The sequence below is a fragment of the Staurois parvus genome, unplaced genomic scaffold, assembly GCF_062004578.1.
Source record: "Staurois parvus isolate SC_StPar_1 unplaced genomic scaffold, SC_StPar_1.0 ptg000155l, whole genome shotgun sequence".
Classification (NCBI taxonomy): Eukaryota; Metazoa; Chordata; class Amphibia; order Anura; family Ranidae; genus Staurois; species Staurois parvus.
This window is the reverse complement of record NW_028317951.1, coordinates 23300668-23321854: the sequence shown is the minus strand read 5'-3', so window position 1 is coordinate 23321854 and position 21187 is coordinate 23300668. Positions and strand designations below refer to the sequence as shown.

Genomic DNA, 21187 nt, shown 5'->3' with positions numbered 1-21187 from the left:
GTGACTTTACACAGCTAACGGTACCTGCGTTATCAAAGCACCCAGTGTGCATGGAGCCTAATACCCCGTAAACACTATAAAAAAATCGGCGAACGTATTCGTCTGACGAGCAATCGTGCAATTTTCTGACGGTGTGTACATCATTTTCGACAGCCGATTTCAATCTACGAACGAAAATTAATGATAGTGCAAACATCAAAATTTTTGTCGTTTGGGAACAGAACGAACAATTTTCGTTTAATGTGTACAGTTTTTGTACGAGAAGAATTGGATACGAAAGAGCACGCCTAATCGGAAGCTGCTTATAACCTGGAAGAACCTGAAGAAAATAAACACCATGGAATGTTCGTCTGGATTGTTCTCATGCAATTCTCTCAACAGAGAAATGTGGGAATACTGGCCATGCCTCAGTAGCCATTTCTTGCACCACATCCTCCTTTTTGTCTTTTTCCTCTGTTGCCTCTGTATGGCCAGAATTCCAAAACCCATAATGGCAATTGCAGTACCTTCAGAACATTCGGATGCGGTATCCATGACTATTCCGAAAATTCATCACGAAAGATCTGTCACTGAGGGAAATCAAATATGGCACCTAAAGGCGTGGCTACAGGGTCACACGTACATTACATCAATTCCACAGCTATGCTACGACGTTCGTAAGCAATGCCTTTATATCGTACAATATTCTCATGCATGAAAGCACATCGCATGAGCAGCATACAATCGATGATAACCGGAAGATCATTCGTCCAATTTTCTTATAGTGTGTACGGGCATTAGGCTAATTATTTAATTACTGTTTTATACCACCTTTTAAGGTGATACATTCCCTTATAGCAATTCTTTGATCAGCACTGCCTTTGTGTCTTTTTTTATTATTCTATTTTCTAAAGATTTTATTTTCTGTATTTGTAGCTGTGTGGGTACATAAATATATATTTACACTTAGTTTTCCAATTCACATTATAACAGGATGAAATAGCAATCCAGCAAAACTACAGGTGACCCATAGTCCTTAAACGTGTCATATGCTGACACATTTAAAGGACAAATCCAGATGACAAGTGTGGTACTCTTGGCCCTTTGGCTAGGAATCGTTATTCATTTACCAACTTCATGACAGGAAATGCTGGGTGAAGGCACAGATGTCTCATCAGATCTTTTCATCAGATCTAAACGTCATCAGATCGGAACAGACCTTAGCTCAGGGAAGATCTCACTGCATCAAACACACGTTTAAAAAAAAATAGTAGGCTTGGTGAAAAGAAAAAAAAAATCAACAGCAGAGGGCCAACAATCCGGAACTTGGTGTACATATTTGCTGAAGGCTATATAATTATATTTCAGCTTATAAAAGGGTCAGTGGGAACACATCAGCTGTTATACTAGTATACTTTAATAGAGCATTGTAATGTTCACAACTGACATTGTTGGTATAGCTGTAGGCATCAAATCACAAACAAAGGAACTACAATGTGTTATTCTCAAAAGCATTATTTTAGGAGAAGCTTTGAAGCCAGTGTTGCACTAGGAAATCGGTCACATATGGCAACACTGGTGCGAGTATTCCAGGATCAGAACTGCATATATGTTTACTTATACTTCATGAAAACATTCAGATCTCTTTGTTGTTAAAGTGTCACGAAAGGCAAAACTTTTTTTCTTTCATTTTGGATAGAGTAAGGGAGGGTTATAACTCCTATCAATTTTTTTGACGTGTGTCCCATTGCAAGAATTTCCCTTTACTTCCTGTCCCATAGTCAAAACAGGAAGTGAGAGAAAATCCCTCCAAAGTGAGGGAATCCTGGGATGTCATCAAGGTCACCAGAACTTGTATCCCTATTGGAAGAGTTCCCCTCTATTCCTGTTTTGATATTAACCTAAAATTAGGGATTTTTTTTTACTTTCACTTTCGATGATAAGGGCACATATGGAGAGAGCAAATCTCCCTACCGGGGCCACATACAGCAATAAAATCTGACAGGTGTTCTAATCCCTCTTCACTCCATCTAAAACTGAAAAAAAATGCCTTAAGTGCCCGGTCACACCATGCAATTTCAGTTGCGATTTGCAAATTGAAATTGCACCTGAAATCGCATCTAATGAATGTGAATGTCAGTGTCTTATCATGTGTGATTTTCCGCAACACGATTTCTAAAGTAGTTCTTCCATTACTTTTTCTGCAGTTTTGTTGCGATTTCACATATATAGAATATAATGGAAATCACACTGCAAATTGTAAGAAATTGTTGAAAATCTTCATAAATAGCAATAAAGTATTCAGAAATCGCACTGAAATTACTCACAAATTGCGCAATTTTAAATTGCAGCAGTGTGATTGGTGACTAAGTGACAGCTTGGGAAGCAGCTGATCAAGCATGATCTGTGCTTGATCAGCTTCTTTGAAGGGCAGGACATACACTGGGGGTCCAATAGACTTCTAATTCCTCCATAAAAAGTACTTGTCACTGCCCAAAGTTATCACATAGGTGGCTTGCTTTTTTATTGTGATAGCCATAGTTAAATAAAAAAATAAATAAATAAAATGTGTCAAAAAAAAATAAAGTCCAAAAACAATGTAAAAGTCTACTGACACAGGATCTAAAGTGGACACCAAAGGTGCCTACACATATACTATATTGCCAAAAATATTAGGACACCTGCCTTTACACGCACATGAACTTTAATGGCATCCCAGTCTTAGTCTGTAGGGTTCAATATTGAGTTGGCCCACCCTTTGCAGCTTCAACTCTTCTGGGAAGGCTGTCCACAAGGTTTAGGATTGTATCTATGGGAATATTTGACCATTCTTCCAGAAGCGCATTTGTGAGGTCAGGCACTGATGGTAGATGAGAAGGCCTGGCTCACAGTCTCTGCTCTATTTCTTCCCAAAGGTGTTTTATCAGGATGAGGTCAGGACTCTGTGCAGGCCAGTCAAGTTCCTTCACTCCAAACTCACTCATTTATGTCTTTATGGACCTTACTTTTGTGCATTAGTGCGTAATCATGTTGGAACAGGAAGGGGCCATCCCCAAACTGTTCCCACAAAGATAGGAGCATGAAATTGTCCAAAATGTCTTGGTATGCTGACGCCTTAAGAGTTCCCTTCACTGGAATTAAGGAACCAAGCCCAACCCCTGAAAAGCAACCCCACATCATAATCCACCTCCACCAAATTTTACACTAGGCAAAATGCAGTCAGGCACGTACCATTCTCCTGGCAACCACCAAACCCAGACATGTCCATCGGATTGCCAGACAGAGAAGTGTGAGTCGTCACTCCAGAGAACATGTCTCTACTGCTCTAAAGTCTAAAGTGTGGTGGAGTGCTTTACACCACTGCATCTGCTTTGCATTACACTTGGTGATATAAGACTAGGATGCAGCTGCTCGGCCATGGAAACCCATTCCATAAAGCTCTCTAAGCACTGTTGTTGTGCTAATCTGAAGGCCACATGACATTTGCAGATCTTTAGCTATTGACTCTGAAGACAGTTGGCGACTTCTGTGCACTGTGCGCTTCAGCATGTGCTGACCCGTTTTGTCATTTTACGTGGCCTACCACTTCATGGCTGAGTTGCTGCTGTTCCCAGTTGCTTCCTCTTTGTTATAATAACCAGTAGTTGACTGTGGAATATTTAGTAGAAAGGAAATTTCATGGATGGACTTATTGCACAAGTGGCAACCTATCATGGTACCATGCTCAAATTCATTGAGCTCCTGACAGTGATCCATTCTTTCACAAATGTTTGTAGAAGCAATCTACATACCTAGGTGCTTGATTTTATACATCTGGGGCCATGGAGGTGATTGAAACACCCAAATCCAATGATTTGGAGGGGTTTCCCAATACTTTTGGCAATATTGTGTATCTATCCAATCACGGCTCAGGAAAGTCAATGTTTAAAATGCATTTAAAATGTTCCTAGATTTAGGAAATGCCCAGGACTAATAGGACAAGCTTATTCAGAACAAAAAGAGTATATTAAATTATTTAGTAGACTGGAAAGGCACATTTCCATCAAGTTCAGCTCCTCACAAACTTCAATTCTTTTAGCTGAGAGTATGAAAATTAAACTCTGCACAATTGTGGCCAATTTTACCTCAATAGGGAGAAAAAAACATTCCCTAACCCCATAAAAGCAGACAGACCAGTTACCTGAATAAAAATTTTTTTTTACTATCCTTTAATAAACATAACCATGTCCATCATTAGTTGATTCATCACAGTACTTCTAGATTTGATTAAATTTGATATTACTATTTTACAGGGACAAACAATTCACATCTTAAAATTAATTTACAGTGGCTTTGTGGCTATTTTCTTGATGTATAATAGGTTGAAACAAAAAATACAACTAAAAAAATTGTTTGATAATATTTAGAATTTTTTAGATGCAGTTCTTGCTTACTTTTAGAATTTCATTTATCTGATTACAGCCTGTTAAAAAACAGCATATAAAAAAACACATATAACAGGCATTTCTAAAGTCAAAAACTCATTCAAAATGCACATCAACACACATCAAAATATTAAAAGGAAATGTACATTGAATGACAATGCACCGGCCTAAAGCTACAAAAAACACACCTCTATGCAGAGATCTAAATGAACCCCCTCTTTTATTTTCTGACACATGCTTGAAGTTGCTCTCCAGCTTGTTACCAAGTTGACTTACAACTAAGGAGTGAATAGTCTAAACTCTGCACACACCCTATGTACTGTAACTGTCAACTAGCAGATATAGACCTATATAGATTTTAGATTAGACAGTTAACACTTGAGCAGGCAGTCCTGTTTTTTTCTGTTGTAGTCCCTTTAAATTGCATACAAAGCCAAAACTTTTCTTTACTTTTGGATAGGGTAGAGCAGAGTGTGTCACTAGGGTGATTTAATTTTATGTCTTGTCCCAGAAATGTAACAAGGAGTGAGAAGAATGGTCTTTGAAGTAGTACCTCTTAAACTGGCCATACATGAACAGAAATTCAGCTGGTTCAGCATGGGCTGGTTCAATTTTGATTCATGTATGTGCAGTGTGGGTGTACAGAAGCTGATCTAGTCAATCCCCACTTGATCAGCACTGCAGGTTATAGCTTGCAATGCTGATCAGTGTATTCTGACTGTGGGGAAGTCTCTCCACTGTCAAAATACAATTACATGGTGGGAGGATTCCCTCATCCACCTTGAATGTGTGGGTGAGGGAATCTGGTCAGTTTTTTTTCTGTCAACCAAAAATAAACTGACTCATTCACAGGCTGCCTTAGAGCAGTAGTAAATTTTCTGATAAAAAAAAAATTCTTCCTGCATGTTTTGTAATAATGTGCTAGTATGCATTGAGAGAGCTTCCAGGTTCACAGGCTCTAGCCGTTTGAATAGCCAAACTGTGATTGCGTCACTCCCAAAGCCACAGCACAGCACAGCATTCCCTTCGGAGCACAAAGCGCATGCATGCGCTGGTGACATCACTGGCTACAGAAGTAGTGAATATTTCCAAAATGATACACATTTAGGAGATATTCCTTTTACCTACAGGTAAGTTTTATTATAAGCTTAACTGTAGGTACAAGTGAGCAAGCTGTATTTACTACTGCTTTAATCTCTATTGTTTGTATTGCTTTGTATGTATGTAAAAATGATGTAGCGCTAGAACATATATACAATATATTCACACGGTCACCCGGTGGGATAACTTATGTCTCGATATTATCAACGTCCTACAATAGTGAGGAAATCAGCATGTGCACAGCCAAAATATGTGAAGTCCTTAGTGCACACAATAGAACACTGCAAACTGATCCACACATAAAAATCCAGTGATCCGTGTCACATTCCTCTTAGGCATGCAAAATAGGGGAATGTGTATGAACCCACAAACCCTCGAATGTGATCCTAGAATGGCTAGAGTGGCCTCTCACCTCCAGCCTGCGACCCTACAGGGCCACAGCGCTTAATGTAGACTCACACCCACAAGACTGGGGTAGGCTCCTCTTAATGCTGGATCATAAAGATGTCTCTGCAGCTTCCACCTCTCCTCTGATGTCCTTGCGGGCCAGTAAGCCGGATGTGTCCCAGCTCAGATCCCCATAAGATATAAAGACCTGATGAAGTCACGAGGTCACGTGACGCAACGCGTCGACGGCTTGACGTGGTGACGCACTTCCGGCGTGGCGCCATTTTGGAACACCTTCTGAGGTCTATGCTTACACCCAGCATATGGGGAAAACGCGATTTGTCTTTTGGCCCATGTGAGTGTGTTTTTCTTCGTTTTTATGACTTTTAATAAACAGTTTTACACTATGGAGGATATGTCTTTATATCTTATGGGGATCTGAGCTGGGACACATCCGGCTTACTGGCCCGCAAGGACATCAGAGGAGAGGTGGAAGCTGCAGAGACATCTTTATGATCCAGCATTAAGAGGAGCCTACCCCAGTCTTGTGGGTGTGAGTCTACATTAAGCGCTGTGGCCCTGTAGGGTCGCAGGCTGGAGGTGAGAGGCCACTCTAGCCATTCTAGGATCACATTCGAGGGTTTGTGGGTTCATACACATTCCCCTATTTTGCATGCCTAAGAGGAATGTGACACGGATCACTGGATTTTTATGTGTGGATCAGTTTGCAGTGTTCTATTGTGTGCACTAAGGACTTCACATATTTTGGCTGTGCACATGCTGATTTCCTCACTATTGTAGGACGTTGATAATATCGAGACATAAGTTATCCCACCGGGTGACCGTGTGAATATATTGTATATATGTTCTAGCGCTACATCATTTTTACATGTATATGATTATTGTCTGCTTGGTATAAGATTGGATGTTAGCAGCTGCAGAATACTTTGTGCATACCAGTTAGTATTTGCGTGTACCTGCATAAGAGCGCAAAAGGATTTCTCTTATTACATTGCTTTGTATGTGCCTATTAGAACATTTACCTAAGTTATAGTGACAGCTTTAAAATGTTTGTTTTCTGTCAAGAGACAATGGTCACAATGGCTAATAGAGTGAATCTACAGTATCTAGTGGGAACACAGAAACCCATAAAAAACCTGGCAGAAGTTCTAATCCTTCTCTACTATATCCAAAACTAGTTTGGGCTACACATACATTTTAATGTATTGGGGAAATTACATTTCCATAGTCTAGGTGCAAAGGTTGTCTCTTCTGCATTAGAAATCCTGCCTGTCTGCCCATTTTTATTTATTACCTCTTCCGCTTTAAAGACTTGTATAATATATCTGTGATTTTATCAGTCAATGTATTCCTGTGAATTCTTTGCAATATTTGGTCTTCTGTAATTTAAAGTCCCCCTTTTTTTGTATGATTATTGTGATTTATTATGGGATGATATCCTCAGGACACCCTTGGTTTTCATTGAATTATCTTAAATTCCACCATCTTCATCAAACTTACATCATGGCAGCACATCACCACACACACACACACACACACACTGCGTTGCATAGAGTTAAATATCACATTATTTAGTGACATTTCAAAAATGTTTAAAATTTCTTTTAAATAAAATAAATAAAACAGTGTGATGCACTGTAATGCCTGCTTGCTAATGTTAATGGGTCCTAATACTATCAGTGATACTTGACTATAAGTTACTGCAAAAGCTAAAATCAAATGTAGAAAAAAAATATGTGCAGTATACAACTAGGAGTAAGAGAAAGCGTATTTTCCCCAAAAAGAGAAAAACAACAATTTTCATTACATTTATTTACAATACTGTATTTCATCCTTTTTGTTCATACAAATGAAAACCAATCCACTTTTTGAAAGCTGGGTTAATCTAAAAAATTTTAAATGAGTGTAATTTTCAGCCTTGTAATCAAGTGACAATAACAATATCCTTATTCTCCAAAAATAATCCATACACATCAGCTACATAAATGTCCTATAATTTATTTTTCATATTTACTGTGTTTCTCTGCCTCCTTGTAACATGTGAGATCCCAAATCTCTCTTTTTCTCCCTCAGCTCTGTTTGTTTGGAATGAGTAGTGCACATTAGATGTTCTATGCACACTACACATCCCATAGTGCATTGTCCAAAGTTCCTAGTCCATCTTGAGAGCATTCAGAAGAGGTTAGCTATGTTCCTACCAGGGGCGGACTGACAACTCATGGGGCCCCCGGGCAATAGGGGATCATGGGGCCCCTGTGTCCTTGCCCAAACTCAAAAAAGCCTATGAAAAAGGTACCAGGGGAATCTCATGGGGCCCTCTACTGACCCCGGGCCCTCGGGCAGTGCCCGATTTTCCAAATGGTCAGTCCGCGCCTGGTTCCTACATATAGGAATACATACATATAGGAAGTCAGATCACAGCAGCAAAAATAAAGGAATTTGGAGATTTGGAGGAGGCTGAGAGCAATGCAAGGTGCTTTTAAAATTAAGAATACATACTTGTATAGCATTATAACAAAAATGAACATGATAAGAGAAATATCCACTGCAAAGTTACAAAATAGGAGGATTTGAAAGGGACATACCTTCTTTCATCTGGTCTGTATGATGAGGAGGACCGGCCACTGGTCCAAATAAACATCTTAGAGTGTTGTCCAACTTTGCCTTTCCCGACAGCGGTGGACTTGGCAGACTGATGATGAAGTGACCTGAGAGATGGATACTTTGAGTCACTTATTTGAAGAACATGTTGACAATCAGTGCCCATTGCCTAAATACTGAACTCTGCAAAGTTTATCTTTCCTGATAACACTCAAAAGGATTCTTAAAAAGAAGATCCCCTGATTAGTAAAAGTGATATGTAAAATAATAATAATGGCACTCTTCCTCTCCGTGCAGTTTTAATTGGCAGAACTATCTCTTGCTTTGATTTTCACATATTCATTTCCACATGTGTGAGATAAGTCACGCCTTATATTCCTATGATAGATTTGAACACGAGGAAATAATAGTGACCTAGTAGCCGTAAAGTCATAATCCTCTGAGCTTATAACAAATTGCAGTTTTGGATGCTACAGTTGTGTACGTTATTTAATCCATCTGTTTTTCTTCTAATTCTTTGTTTCCCGAGCAGATATGTATCCCATGTAGTTATATCAGTCTATGGTGCATTCAGTCCACATTGATCTGCTACCTAACCTGTAGTTAAATCTCAACGCAGTTTAAACCACAGTACACTCGCACTGCTCGAAAGGATCTTAGCAACCTGGCCAGGTGCTGCTGTTCCATGATGTCTGATGACCAGTGATGCAAACAGTGCCTTTTAAGGTTTGTTTCCTTTTTCCCATTACTGCGGGTTTTTTTTTAACTCATTGATAATCTGTATAAGCAGCACTGCAAAAAAGGCAGAAAGTTCTGCAAACTCTTCCAAGGCTAACTATTTTGAAACTTCATCAGCCTCACAATATTGAACAATTAGAATTCAGAAAATAGTTTTCTTGTATGCTAGAAGAAATTAAAATTAAGTTTTGGTGGTAGCTGCTGACAATGCTCATTTTTTAGTTATGTAAAAGATATGTAAGAAATGAAAACCAGCAAAACTATAAACACATCCATGTATTTCTTTATTTTTTTGAAAATCTATTTTCGTAATTGTCACACCCCAGTGTAAAGTAGAAGTCCAGTCAAATACAATCTGAGCTTAAACCTGCTCCCACCCAGACCTATACTAACTATCCTGTAAAGGAAAGATGTCTGTACTTACTTATTCTGAGGGTGCTCTGGTTCAGTCACATGATCAGCTCTCAGTGCCAGCTTCAGTGTAGAAGAGGGACAGCCAACAAAGGATACCCCATAGTAAGTCTATGGGTGATGCCACTGCATAGGGTCCGCAGTCATTGTCAGCGATCTCTTTTCTTCATTGATACCATTCCATGACTGAACCAGAATGCCCTCAGAATAGGTAAGTATACACATCTTTCCTTTATAGCGTAGTTAATATAGGGCTTAGAATGTGGTGGGAGCAGGTTTAAGTTTGGGTAGGATTTGACTGAACCTCCACTTTAAGGTGGACCTGAACTCCAAAAGTGAAGATTTGCTAAATTATAGGAACCACAGGGAAAATGTACCTTATGTCTTGAATTACTCCTTTAAAATAGAAATGCAATCCTGGTATGTGAGGGTATCTAGGCACACCCCTACCTAGAGCCTCATAGCTGTGTATCTACAGTTGGAGATCTAAGGTACTGCTGCCTCTGACTGCTAATCTCAGGAGACCGGTGGGGATTTACTTACTAAGGGCAAATAGACTCTTTATTTTACAAAGGAAGTTGCACTTTGCATGCAAATTTTCCCCAGAGCTTAGTAAAAGAGGTGAAACAATCATGGAGAAAAATCATCTAGAGGGGATCACAATACTGACGCCTGGTCTTGGACACAGCTTCCAGAGTTCAGTTCCAATTTAACCTGAAGGATCAGCAGTTCAGATCATCCTGCTGCCTCCTCTCAGCTGTGGCTTTGCAGCCTTTCAGCCTTTTAATCTAAATACAAAGCAGGAGTTCTTGGAGGAGGAAACAGGTGAGTTGAGCTGCTGAGGGAGTCATACCTACCAACTGTTACTTCTTGAGGAATGACAGTCTTTCCTTTACATCAAAACTGAGTGTGAGTAGAGGTAATGTAGCTGCTCTGTAAGTTGAACAGCAGGTGAAGGGGGTACTTGGTTGGCCTTGATAGCTTGAAGGCTCAAAGGGGAGCTGCCGCTTAGGACTGAATTATGCATGTTCAGAGGTCCATGAAAATGGCCAAACTACGTTGGTATTTGGCCAAGTCAAAACTCTGTGGCAGTGTTAGTAGTGATGCTAAATCTGACAGCCTCCTCCAGACTAGTAGTTAGCTGTTTCTAATGAACTTTCTCTTTTTCCAAAGAATACCACCTATGCATCACCTATGAGATGCCTTTGACATGTACACTGTGATTTACAGCCTGTCTTCACTTTCTCTGGAGAAAAACTGAAGAAGAGATTGTGTTTACTTATTTTACACCAGTAAAGCAGGCCATACATTAAGCAATTTTCTATCCTGCAACCACAGGTCAGTGCCGCTGAAGGGACAGGTGTAGGAGAGGTCCACTCTCCTCTGCTGAGAGGAGACACCCACTCTCCACTGCCACGGGGGACACGAGGAGAGGCCCGCTCTCCACCACCTCGGGGGACATGAGGCCTGCTCTCCACCACCTTGGGGGACACGAGGCCCGCTCTCCACCCCCTTGGAGGACACAAGGCCCGCTCTCAACCACCTTGGGGGACACGAGGCCCACTCTACACTGCCTTGGGGGACACAAGGCCCACTCCTCACCGCCTTGGGGGACACGAGGCCCACTCTACACTGCCTTGGGGGACATGAGGCCCGCTCTACACTGCCTTGGGGGACACGAGGCCTGCTCTACACTGCCTTGGGACACGAGGAGAGGCCCGCTCTACACCGCCTTGGAGGACACGAGGAGAGGCCAGCTCTACACCGGCATAGGGGACACGTGAAGTAGAGACCTGCCAACGGTGCACATCACTACACCCGCCAGCTTAAGGTAAACTTTAGTTACTAAAATCTCTTTTTAAAGATGCAGGAGATAAACAAAAAAAATACAAAATGTTTACTACAGGTTTAAAGCTGTAAAACTTGATATTTTGATTGCACCCTATTGCTATTAAGCTATTGCTGTTATGTTTAAAATGGCATAATAAAGCTATGTTATAATTGCAGTTTTTTATATTTTGGACTCTTTATTCTAAAGAAAAATGTAATTTCATAAACTTTAAGGGGGCGTGGTTGGGGGCAGGGCTGGGGGTGAAGTTGGGGGATGGGCCAGGGGTGGGGTTGGAGGTGGACCTGGGCAAGGTTGGGTGGGGCAACTGGTGGAGAGTAAGGTTTGTGCCTGGCTAGTAGGTCTAGACTCGAAATTTTAAGCCCTGGTCTAATTGTACTGAAGTCAATCGAGCAATCAGCGTCAGTACAACCAGCCTGCCCATACATTGATCAAAATTCGTCTGATTCCTGCTGAAATTCAATCTGTCTATTACCGTATTAAGATGTCTATATGCTGGTAATTCTACTAACTATGGCTAAAAAAAGGCGCTGTTGTTCACTGTTACAGATTTTAGCTGTCCTTTTTACAGGACTTAAAGTAAATTTTTTTATTTTTACAGTCAAATCTGAAAAAAACCCACTGTATAATTTTTATGTATTCCTATTCACATAGCAAGTCTAAAAAATTTTCTGACTTTTAGAATGCTTTTAACCACTTGAAAGTGGTTAAAAGCATTCTAAACTCCGGAAGATTTACTCCCCTTCATGACCAGGCCATTTTTTTTATTATTGGCACTGTGTTACTTTAACTAACAATTGCACAGTCATGCAACACTGTGTATTTTTTTCACACAAATAGAAATTTCCTTGAGTGGTAAACCACAGGGTTTTTTATTTTTTGTGCTATAAAGGAAAAAAGACTGAATGTTTAAAAAAAATTTACTTTCTGCAAAAACATATCCAATAAAAAAAATGTAAAAAATCAAATGTCATGTCTTCATAAATTTAGGTCAATATGTACTCTTCTACATATTCTTGGTAAAAAAATCCAAATAAGCCTATATTGATTGGTTTGCATTAAAGTTATAATGTCTACAGACTATGGTATTTATATATATGGTATATATTGGATTTTTTTTTTAATACTAGAAATGGTGGTAATCAGCGACTCATAGCAGGACTGCAATAGTATGGTGGGCAATCTGACACTAACTGGCACTTTTTACACTTTATGGGAACCAGTGATACTAATACAGTTATCAGTGCTAAAAATATACACTATCACTGTACTAATGATACTGGCGAGGAAGGGGTTCAACCTCTAGGGTGATCAAAGGGTTAAATGTGTGCCTAACCAGTGTTTATGTGTACATTGTGAAGTGTTTTCACTAGGGGATGTGCCAGTTTTTATTCTGTGCTTTGCAGGGAAACAAAAACCGGCACATCCCCACTGACAGAACAGAGCTCTGTATTGTTTACAGTGCCCTGTCTTGCTCCTCACCAATCAGCGGGTGCTGGCAGTCAATTATTGGCCAGCACCCTCTGATCATGACTAATCACAGTACAGTTGGTGCGCAGAGGGAGCATGCGAGCCCTACCTCAGAGGTGCCAGATCACTTACTAGATACGTGATCCGGCACAGATCTGCGGCCATACTCCAGCAGTTAAGGAGGAGGTGTCATGGCTGACTGCAAGGTTTTTTGAAGAATGGTAAAGTGAGCTTTTCCAGGTCTGCCTTCATTAACATACAGTGCAAAAAGGCCAGCCTCTATGCCTTTAACCCTTTGTTAGGACAGACAGTGTTCAAATCTAGTTACAATTTATAATGAAATATTATAAATACACAGTATTGTATTAATTAATGCACAGTAACAGAGCCAGGTCCAGGACAGAGCATTAAAAGTGGTAAGCTGCAATTTATTTATTTATTTTTTTTAAGTTATGCTATGCGAATGGGGATATGTAACAAATATAAAGCAGGCATTACTTTTTATTTTTTTAACAAATGACATCACAGCATTTATTTACCAATAAAAAATCGGGAAAATGAATGTGATATACTTTCCAATACAAAAATGTATTTTTTTTAGTAAGGGTTAGAAAATTAACAGTTTTCTGAAAGGACTCCATGGGAAGCAATCACTTATTTGGGAACTGACCTTTCCATACAAGTTAGAGATCCTGAATACTCTAGATAACTGTCTACTTGCTGTAAAAAGTGGAGGTAAGGAAGGCATAGTGCCCTTAGCAACCTGTCAGTTTTCATCATCTGACTGGTATTAGAAACATACAAGTTGGAGGCTGGCTTTTTTTAATGCCGTCCTTTCTGCCAGTGTTCTGTCCTTTCCATCAGTCCCTGGCTTTCCTTGAAATGTCTGTTATTTTTGAAATCTCAGGCTTGGATTGAAGCTGACTTTTATGAGAACATTCAGGCTCTGCTAATCCTTTAGCAAGAATAACAAACGTTCATATTCTAAATACATATGGCAGTTGCTTTGAAGGATAATAATGAAAAGTATTAATTGCAAAAACACAAAAGTGGCTAAATTTATCTGCTAGAAGCAGGAAAAAAGAATGATTCTAAATTCTACCACCTCATTTTAAAAACACGCTTGTTTAAGATTCATTGGTCTGCTGAGTCTCCATAGAAACATATAAGGAAACCTTTTACATACTCAAGCATTTGAGAAGCTAATAATATACTCAAACAGTGTGAAACCCACATTTACTGAACACTGCTATTAAGGTGTTAGTGATTTTAGTATTGCATAAATATATAATAAGACCTGAATTTCATTTTTGTATGATACCCAATAAATAAAATAGGTAGATAGATAGATAGATAGATAGATAGATAGATAATGAATGATTCACAATGAGAGCTAATACAAATGTGTAATGATTACATGTGGGTTACCTTGTTTTGGCTTTGAACCCAAAATGTAAAAATATACCCAAATTAATTTAGATCTACATAAGTGGGTAAGAAGTACAGATTGGTCCTGATGCTTAAAGTGTTCTTAAAGCATATAGTCCATTTAGAAGCTGGCAGAATACAGTAAATGACAGACATTTTTGTATATAAGGTACATACAGTATATTTGTTAAAGTGGTTACAATCTATGTCTCTCGCTAAAATATTCGTATTGACTGCACACACATTTTTAAATTATATATATTTTTTTTACTTTTTAACCAAGGTTCTAGTATATGAATATAATTCCAGGTGTCTGTGATCCTCCACTGTATAATACTGCACTTAATTTGGAAAAATATCTGTGATTAAAAAAGATACATACAATGATTTATTCATAAAAACCTAAAAAATGAAATTGTTGGCAACAGCAACAAATCACACTTTACTTTTCATATACCGGAAAAATTAAAAGATAATTCTGAGTCTGCGATTCCACTTTCATTTTTATTTTCCTTTCTATATTTTTGTATGCATCAACCTGTTTCTTGTTCAAACATTTCATTAATTTTCAGAACAAAGAGAACAAACATATTGCATCTCAAATAGAATTACATGATCAAAACAATAACAAACAAAAAGTTTTTTAAATGAGGAAAGGGGAGAGAAATGGGAGGGCAGGTTGCCCTACCACAGACAGAGAATACAGTGCAATAAACAATTAACAAGGTACCCTTGGGAGCAACGGAAGTTTGGTATAGTGAAGGAAAATGAGACATGGTCAAGCTCTGGGAGGAATGCAGCAACCTGTTTAACCACTTGGTCTTCAGAAGATTTACCCCCCTGAGGTTACTTTTGCACTGATCCGCCGCAAAAACACAGCATAAACACATAGGTGTTTTTGCCGCGCTTTCTGAGCATTTTTAACCACTTCCTGTCCCGACACTTTTACCCCCTTCCAGTCCAGGGCAATTTTCAGCTTTCAGCACTATCACACTTTGAATGACAATTGCGCGGTCATGCAACACTGCAGCCATATGAATTTTTTACCTTTTTTTTAGACAGATAAAGCTTTATTTTGGTGGTATTTATTAACTGCTGGGATTTTTATTTTTTTTGCTATGTAAATGAAAAAGTCCAAAAATTTTGAAAAAAAGTGTTTTTCTTATAAAAGTTTGCGAATAAATAATATTTCATCATAAATCTTGGCCAAAATGTATTCTGTTATCTTTTTAGTAAAAAAAAAAATAAGCCAAATTAGTTTATAACTAAAAATTATAATTTTTAAACATTTTTTTTACATTTTTTTTTTTATATTATTATATGGTTTCACCCTATATCACCCTAGCAGTACATTGTCACCATGGTGACACTGTACTACTTGTGGGGGGTGATGCCGATTTTTTTTTTTTCACACTGATTGCTTTTACACCCATATAGGATGTAAAAGCAATCATTTCTCTTTCTCTCTGTCTGCATTCTTGCAGCCATTGAGAACTACTGCGTGAGCTGTGATTGGTCACAGCTTATCGCTATTCACAACAGCCTTGTACCATGTGACCTCTGTGATTATTAACAGATTTCACACGTAGTAAGCAATGATATCACAAGTGTCATCTTGCTTACTACTTTGCATGTGATCACTGATTGGCCAAACCAACGATCGGTGTTTCACTGTGTCCAGAGGAGACAACGGTCACTGGATCGCGATGCTGCGTGCTCCCAGGGAGCGCACACAAGCGGGGGAGCGGGGAGGCCATTTATAAACGGCCACCCGACCCTGCAGTGCCACAGTCCAGCAGTTTATATACAACGGCCGGACGGGACACGACACGACTTAAGGACACGACTTAAAAACTGCACCAAAAATGCTTCTCAGAGGTGTTTTTGAGGTGCTTTTTAAGCGTTTTTCAGGCACTTTTCAGGCATTTTTCAGGCGTTTTCCATTGATTTCAATGGGAAGAGGCGTTCTTGGGGCGTTTTTTTAAACTCACCAAACATGCAAGTGCAACGCCTCAGTGTGAAAACATACATAGATATATATTCACATACATAGGGAAGAATTTTTCTTGAGCTTTTCAGGCGCTTTTTTTTAATGCAAAAACGCTTCAAAAACTCATCAGTGTGCCTTATTGACCAGGTCAATTTTTGCTATTCAGCACTGCGCTATTTCAACTAGTAATTGCGTGGTCATGCAATGCTGTAACCAAACACAATTTCTGTCCTTTTGTTCACACAAATAGAGCTTTCATTTGGTGGTATTTGATCACCACTGTGTTTTTTAATTTTTGGCATATAAATGAAAAAATACCAAAAATTATGAAAAGAAAAATATTTGTTACTTTCGGGTATAAAAATATGTAGCAAACTCAAAGTTAGTCATACATTTAAGCCAAAATGTATTCTGCTACATGTCTTTGGTAAAAAAAATTCCAATACATGTATAATATTTTTGGGTGAAAGATATAGCGTCTACAAACTATGGTATATACTGTATATTGGAATTTACTCAGCTTTTACTTTCTGTCTGTAACATTTCTGAAGGTGCTAAAATGCCAGGGCAGTACAAACACCCCCACCATATGACCTTTTTGGAAAGTAGACACCCCAAGGAATTTGCTGAGAGGCATTTTGAGTCCATGGAATGCTACAAATGTTTGGAAAATGACAGTTTTTTTTTGTACACAGAGTTGTCAATTAAATGATATATTCCATGGGTGGGATAACATCCCAAAACACATTCTGCTACTTCTCCCGAGTATGGGGATACCACATGTGAGAAACCTTAGCCACATACACGCCTCCAAAATCCAGTGACCACCTCCAGGCCTTCAAAGGGCATATTTCCTCATATAATTTCCTCACTACCTATCACAGCTTTGGAGGCCCTAAAATGCCAGGACAGTACAAACACCCCCCCCCCAAATGACCCTTTTTGGAAAGATAACACCCCAAGGAATTTGATAAGAGGCATGGTGAGTATTTTGCAGATATCATTTTTGCCACAGGGTTTTGAAAAAAAAGAAAAGAAAAGGAAAAATACATTTTTGTTTTCTTTCTTCATTTTCCAAAAACTTGCGGCAATTTAGATCTGCAAAATATTCACCATGTCCTCTTATCAATGCTACTATCCTGGGATTTCAGGGTCAACAAAGCTTAGAAGCTTATGCCAAACATCACCCACTTTTCTAACACTTTTTGTTTGCTTGAATAATTACTTTGAACCCCCAAACATTATACATTTTTAAAAGCAGAGGTTCTAGAGAATAAAATGGCGGGTGTTGAAATTTTTTATGTCACACAGTATTTGTGCAGTGATTTTTCAAATGCAATTTGTTTGGAAATAACACACTTTTTAGAATTTGAATGCACATAACCACAATATATTGCCTGTGAATCTGATGTTCACGGTGATACCTCACATGCATGGTGCAATCTCTGTTCACATACCATCATGGGACTGCCGCTTGCATTTGCCTTTGCGCACGGGATGGGAATGGGGGTGAATTTGTTTTTTTCATTAGTTATTTTGCTTTTTTAATTATTTTTACACTGTACCTTTTATTTTTTTTTAATCACTTTTATTGTTATCACAGGGAATGTAAATATTCCCTGTGATAGCAATAGGCAGTGACAGGTATTCTTTTCTGAGAAATATGGGGTCTATTAGACTCTAGATTTCTCCTCTGCCCTTAAAGCATCTGATCACACCAAGATAATTGTGATCAGATGCTTTCCCACTTTTAAAATGGCGCTGTTTATATCCGGCGAAATGGAAATGATGAAATGCTCATAGCGTACGGTCTTTTAGACGATGATTGGATTTAGATGATTGGAGGCATTCCAGTCTCTGATCGGCTATATTGTCAGCCAGCAGAACTACAGCTCCGTCCGTCTGTGGTCGGCTGTCTGTGGTCAGTAGAGCTGGGCGCTCTGGGCAGTATCTGGCTGAGGAAGGAGCGCTGGAGGTGGCGGGCACATATAGGACGGAGTCGGGGGAGCCTGCCTGGGGATACCACCACTATTGTTAAACTGGATCCATACCTGCTGATTGGCCGTATTGTCTAATATTTTGAAGGCGTATTGGCTCCTCGGGGTCGCTACATGAAGGTGAGGGGGCGATCCAGTCGGTGACAGATCCCATTTTCCTACACCTGTATCACCAATTTTTTTCTGTTGGAATTTTTCACTGTAATCAGTTGTTTGAATATTTCACATGGAGACATTTGCTGTTTATTGTTGTTATTTTTGGTGGCACATATTTTGTGGCATTTTGTGGCTTATTAGGGTATTTTATATATGTTTTTTTGTATCAAATTGTGTTATTTACTTTGTGTCACTTTTTGATGTGTGTTTGTATTAGCACAAATAAGTCCCAATTAGGGACTGGAGCACATTATTTATATTTGTTTATTTTAGTCACTTATCACATTTTTGAAACACATTAATGTGGAAGGACTTTGTGTGGTCCTAAAGTCTTGTCTTGAGTCAGGTTTTTATCCTGACAGTCTCACCTTATATCACTATAGGTATTATTCATGTCAGTTGTGAGTCCTTTTTTTCACGGCACTTTTGCAGGCATATTTTTTGCTATATATTTATCGCTCTTTTATTTGTGATTTATGTCACTTTTGCCCTTAATGAAGGGACGCATGTGCATTGTTTCACCATTTTCTTCAGTTTTTTGATGTGTATTTTTTTCTTTTATATGTGTGTATATTCTTGCAAATTATCACATGAGATTGTCTTTTTTTGATGTTTACATCTCACACATTAGAGTTTATTAGAGATGTATTATATCCATGCATATATCATGTTATTTGAGTGTATTTAATATTTAGGTACTCTGTATGGGAGCGCAACACCGTTTTTTCTTTATATTTGCAATTTATTCAGGTGTATATCTAGGTGATAGCAGCTTCCTTATTTCAGTTTCATTTTGTCTGGGTAGCACAGGTGGTTTGCATACTACATTCCTTTGGGTGATGTATTGTTGTGCGTATAAATTACTTTGGCCCACAATCAATAGGTACAAATTTTCCATGAAAAACAGCAGAGGGGCTAAACGCTAGTGCTGACAGCAAACGAGGCTGATCCTGCTAACACAGCGTTTTTGGAGACACTATACAAAGGAGACACTAGTATAGTTCTGTTCATGATCAATATATTGATCTGTACAAACACTATACTAGTAATGACATGATCAGCGACCTATAGCATGAACGCAGTAGTGTGAAGGCAATCTAATGCTAGCTGACCCTGGCTGGGAAGGGTGCTAACCGACCCTAATGCTATCTGATGTCGCTAGTAGCAGGAATACAGTGATCAGTGAAAAATTATATATACTGACACTGTACTAATGGCACTGGCTGGGTGACGGGGTGATCAAAGGGTTAATAGAGGTGATCAAAGAGTTAAATGTGCTAATGTAACATGTGCATGTAAAATGTAGTGCTTTTACTTCGTGTTCGTTCTTCTATCCTTGGACGGCATAGGGGGCAGTGGGGGACGCATGAATGCGCCCACAAACCCGGAAAAAGAAAGCGACATAAGATTACATCGATTTCTCCAGAGCCGCCGCTCGCCCGCACATTGTTGGCGGGTGGCAACTAGTTAAAAAAGAAATTCTCTCAATTTTTTAAAACATTTTAAAAAGTTTTTTAAACATTATTTAAATTTTTGTTACTATTTATTTTTTAAAAATACTTTCATCAGAGTTCTGCAATGTTACCATAGTAACATTGTACTACTCTGGGGGTGGGTGATCAGGGATTTTTTTTTAACACTTTGCAATGCAGGAGCAATGAAGATCATTGCTCTGCAATGCATAGCTTGCTATGAACTGTCATGAATGTGTTAAGTTCATGACAGTTCAATATAATTGCGATCTGTGATTGGCTAAAGCTGGTCACATGGTACAGGGTGTTGTGATTGGCCCCATGTGTCATGTGGACCAATCACAGTTCTCCAGGAACAGAAGCAAAGCATATATGAATCAGATTCATTCATAAAAGCTTTTTTGTCATTGTGATCATGTGATCACTGGGTTCCGATTACCTGGATTCTCATTCTGCTGTGTTTGTTGAACAGCGCCCCCCTGTCTGGCCAAAAGACAAGCAACGTACGGGTACATCGATGGCCGTGTAGCTGCAGCCTGTTCACAGTACATTGTGGGTGGGCAGCCTGAAAGTGGTTAAATACATGAGTACGTCAAGGCAGTCTATAGTTTGTTTAAATAAGAATAAATCTTTTGTTCTGAATAAATGTAAAATATACAGAGATTGTATGCTTTTTTTCAAAGGTAAATTGCACATTTTATTCTCTGGATGTAACTATTAATAATTACTCGGAATTGTACACACAGCAAGTTAGTGTTTGTCAACTTCATTCTAATTAAAAAAATTAGCCATGATATGTTCTATAGCTGCCATAGGGACAGGCAATATGAAATAGCAACATGAATATGAATGCCAATTATTCAATTTCACACAGAAACATAAAAATAAAGTTAGTGTTGTACCTATGCTTGTTCTTATTTTGGTAATACAAGTTCTACTTGTTATATTATTCACTATGGAGACTATGAAAAGAGAAAACAAAATCCCAAAATTGGCAACAACATCCAAAATTCCTTGGTGGGTAGAAAAAAAGACAGCAACTACGACATGGTAATTTTACTGCTGTAGAGGGTGGCTAAAAAGATAGCGGAACTATCATTAGTGGTGAACCTACTGCCTAAAATATTTCCTTCTACTCTGTTGACTACAAAAATGCATTGTAG

At 38.9% G+C, this 21187-nt stretch overlaps 1 protein-coding gene across 2 annotated transcripts in view; it reads right to left on the bottom strand.

The window, feature by feature from the left end:
* The window catches only part of KCNMB2 (potassium calcium-activated channel subfamily M regulatory beta subunit 2), a 577176-nt gene that overhangs the window by 103630 nt on the left and 452359 nt on the right, over positions 1-21187 (bottom strand). The window contains exon 3 of one of the 2 annotated variants that reach the window (XM_089675536.1): positions 8498-8620. In XM_089675536.1, coding sequence (XP_089531662.1) covers positions 8498-8553 — 56 coding nt within the window. In that variant the 5' untranslated portion in view covers positions 8554-8620. Of the gene's footprint in view, positions 1-8497; positions 8680-21187 lie in introns of those variants that run through there. The other variant, XM_089675535.1, reaches the window with a different exon arrangement.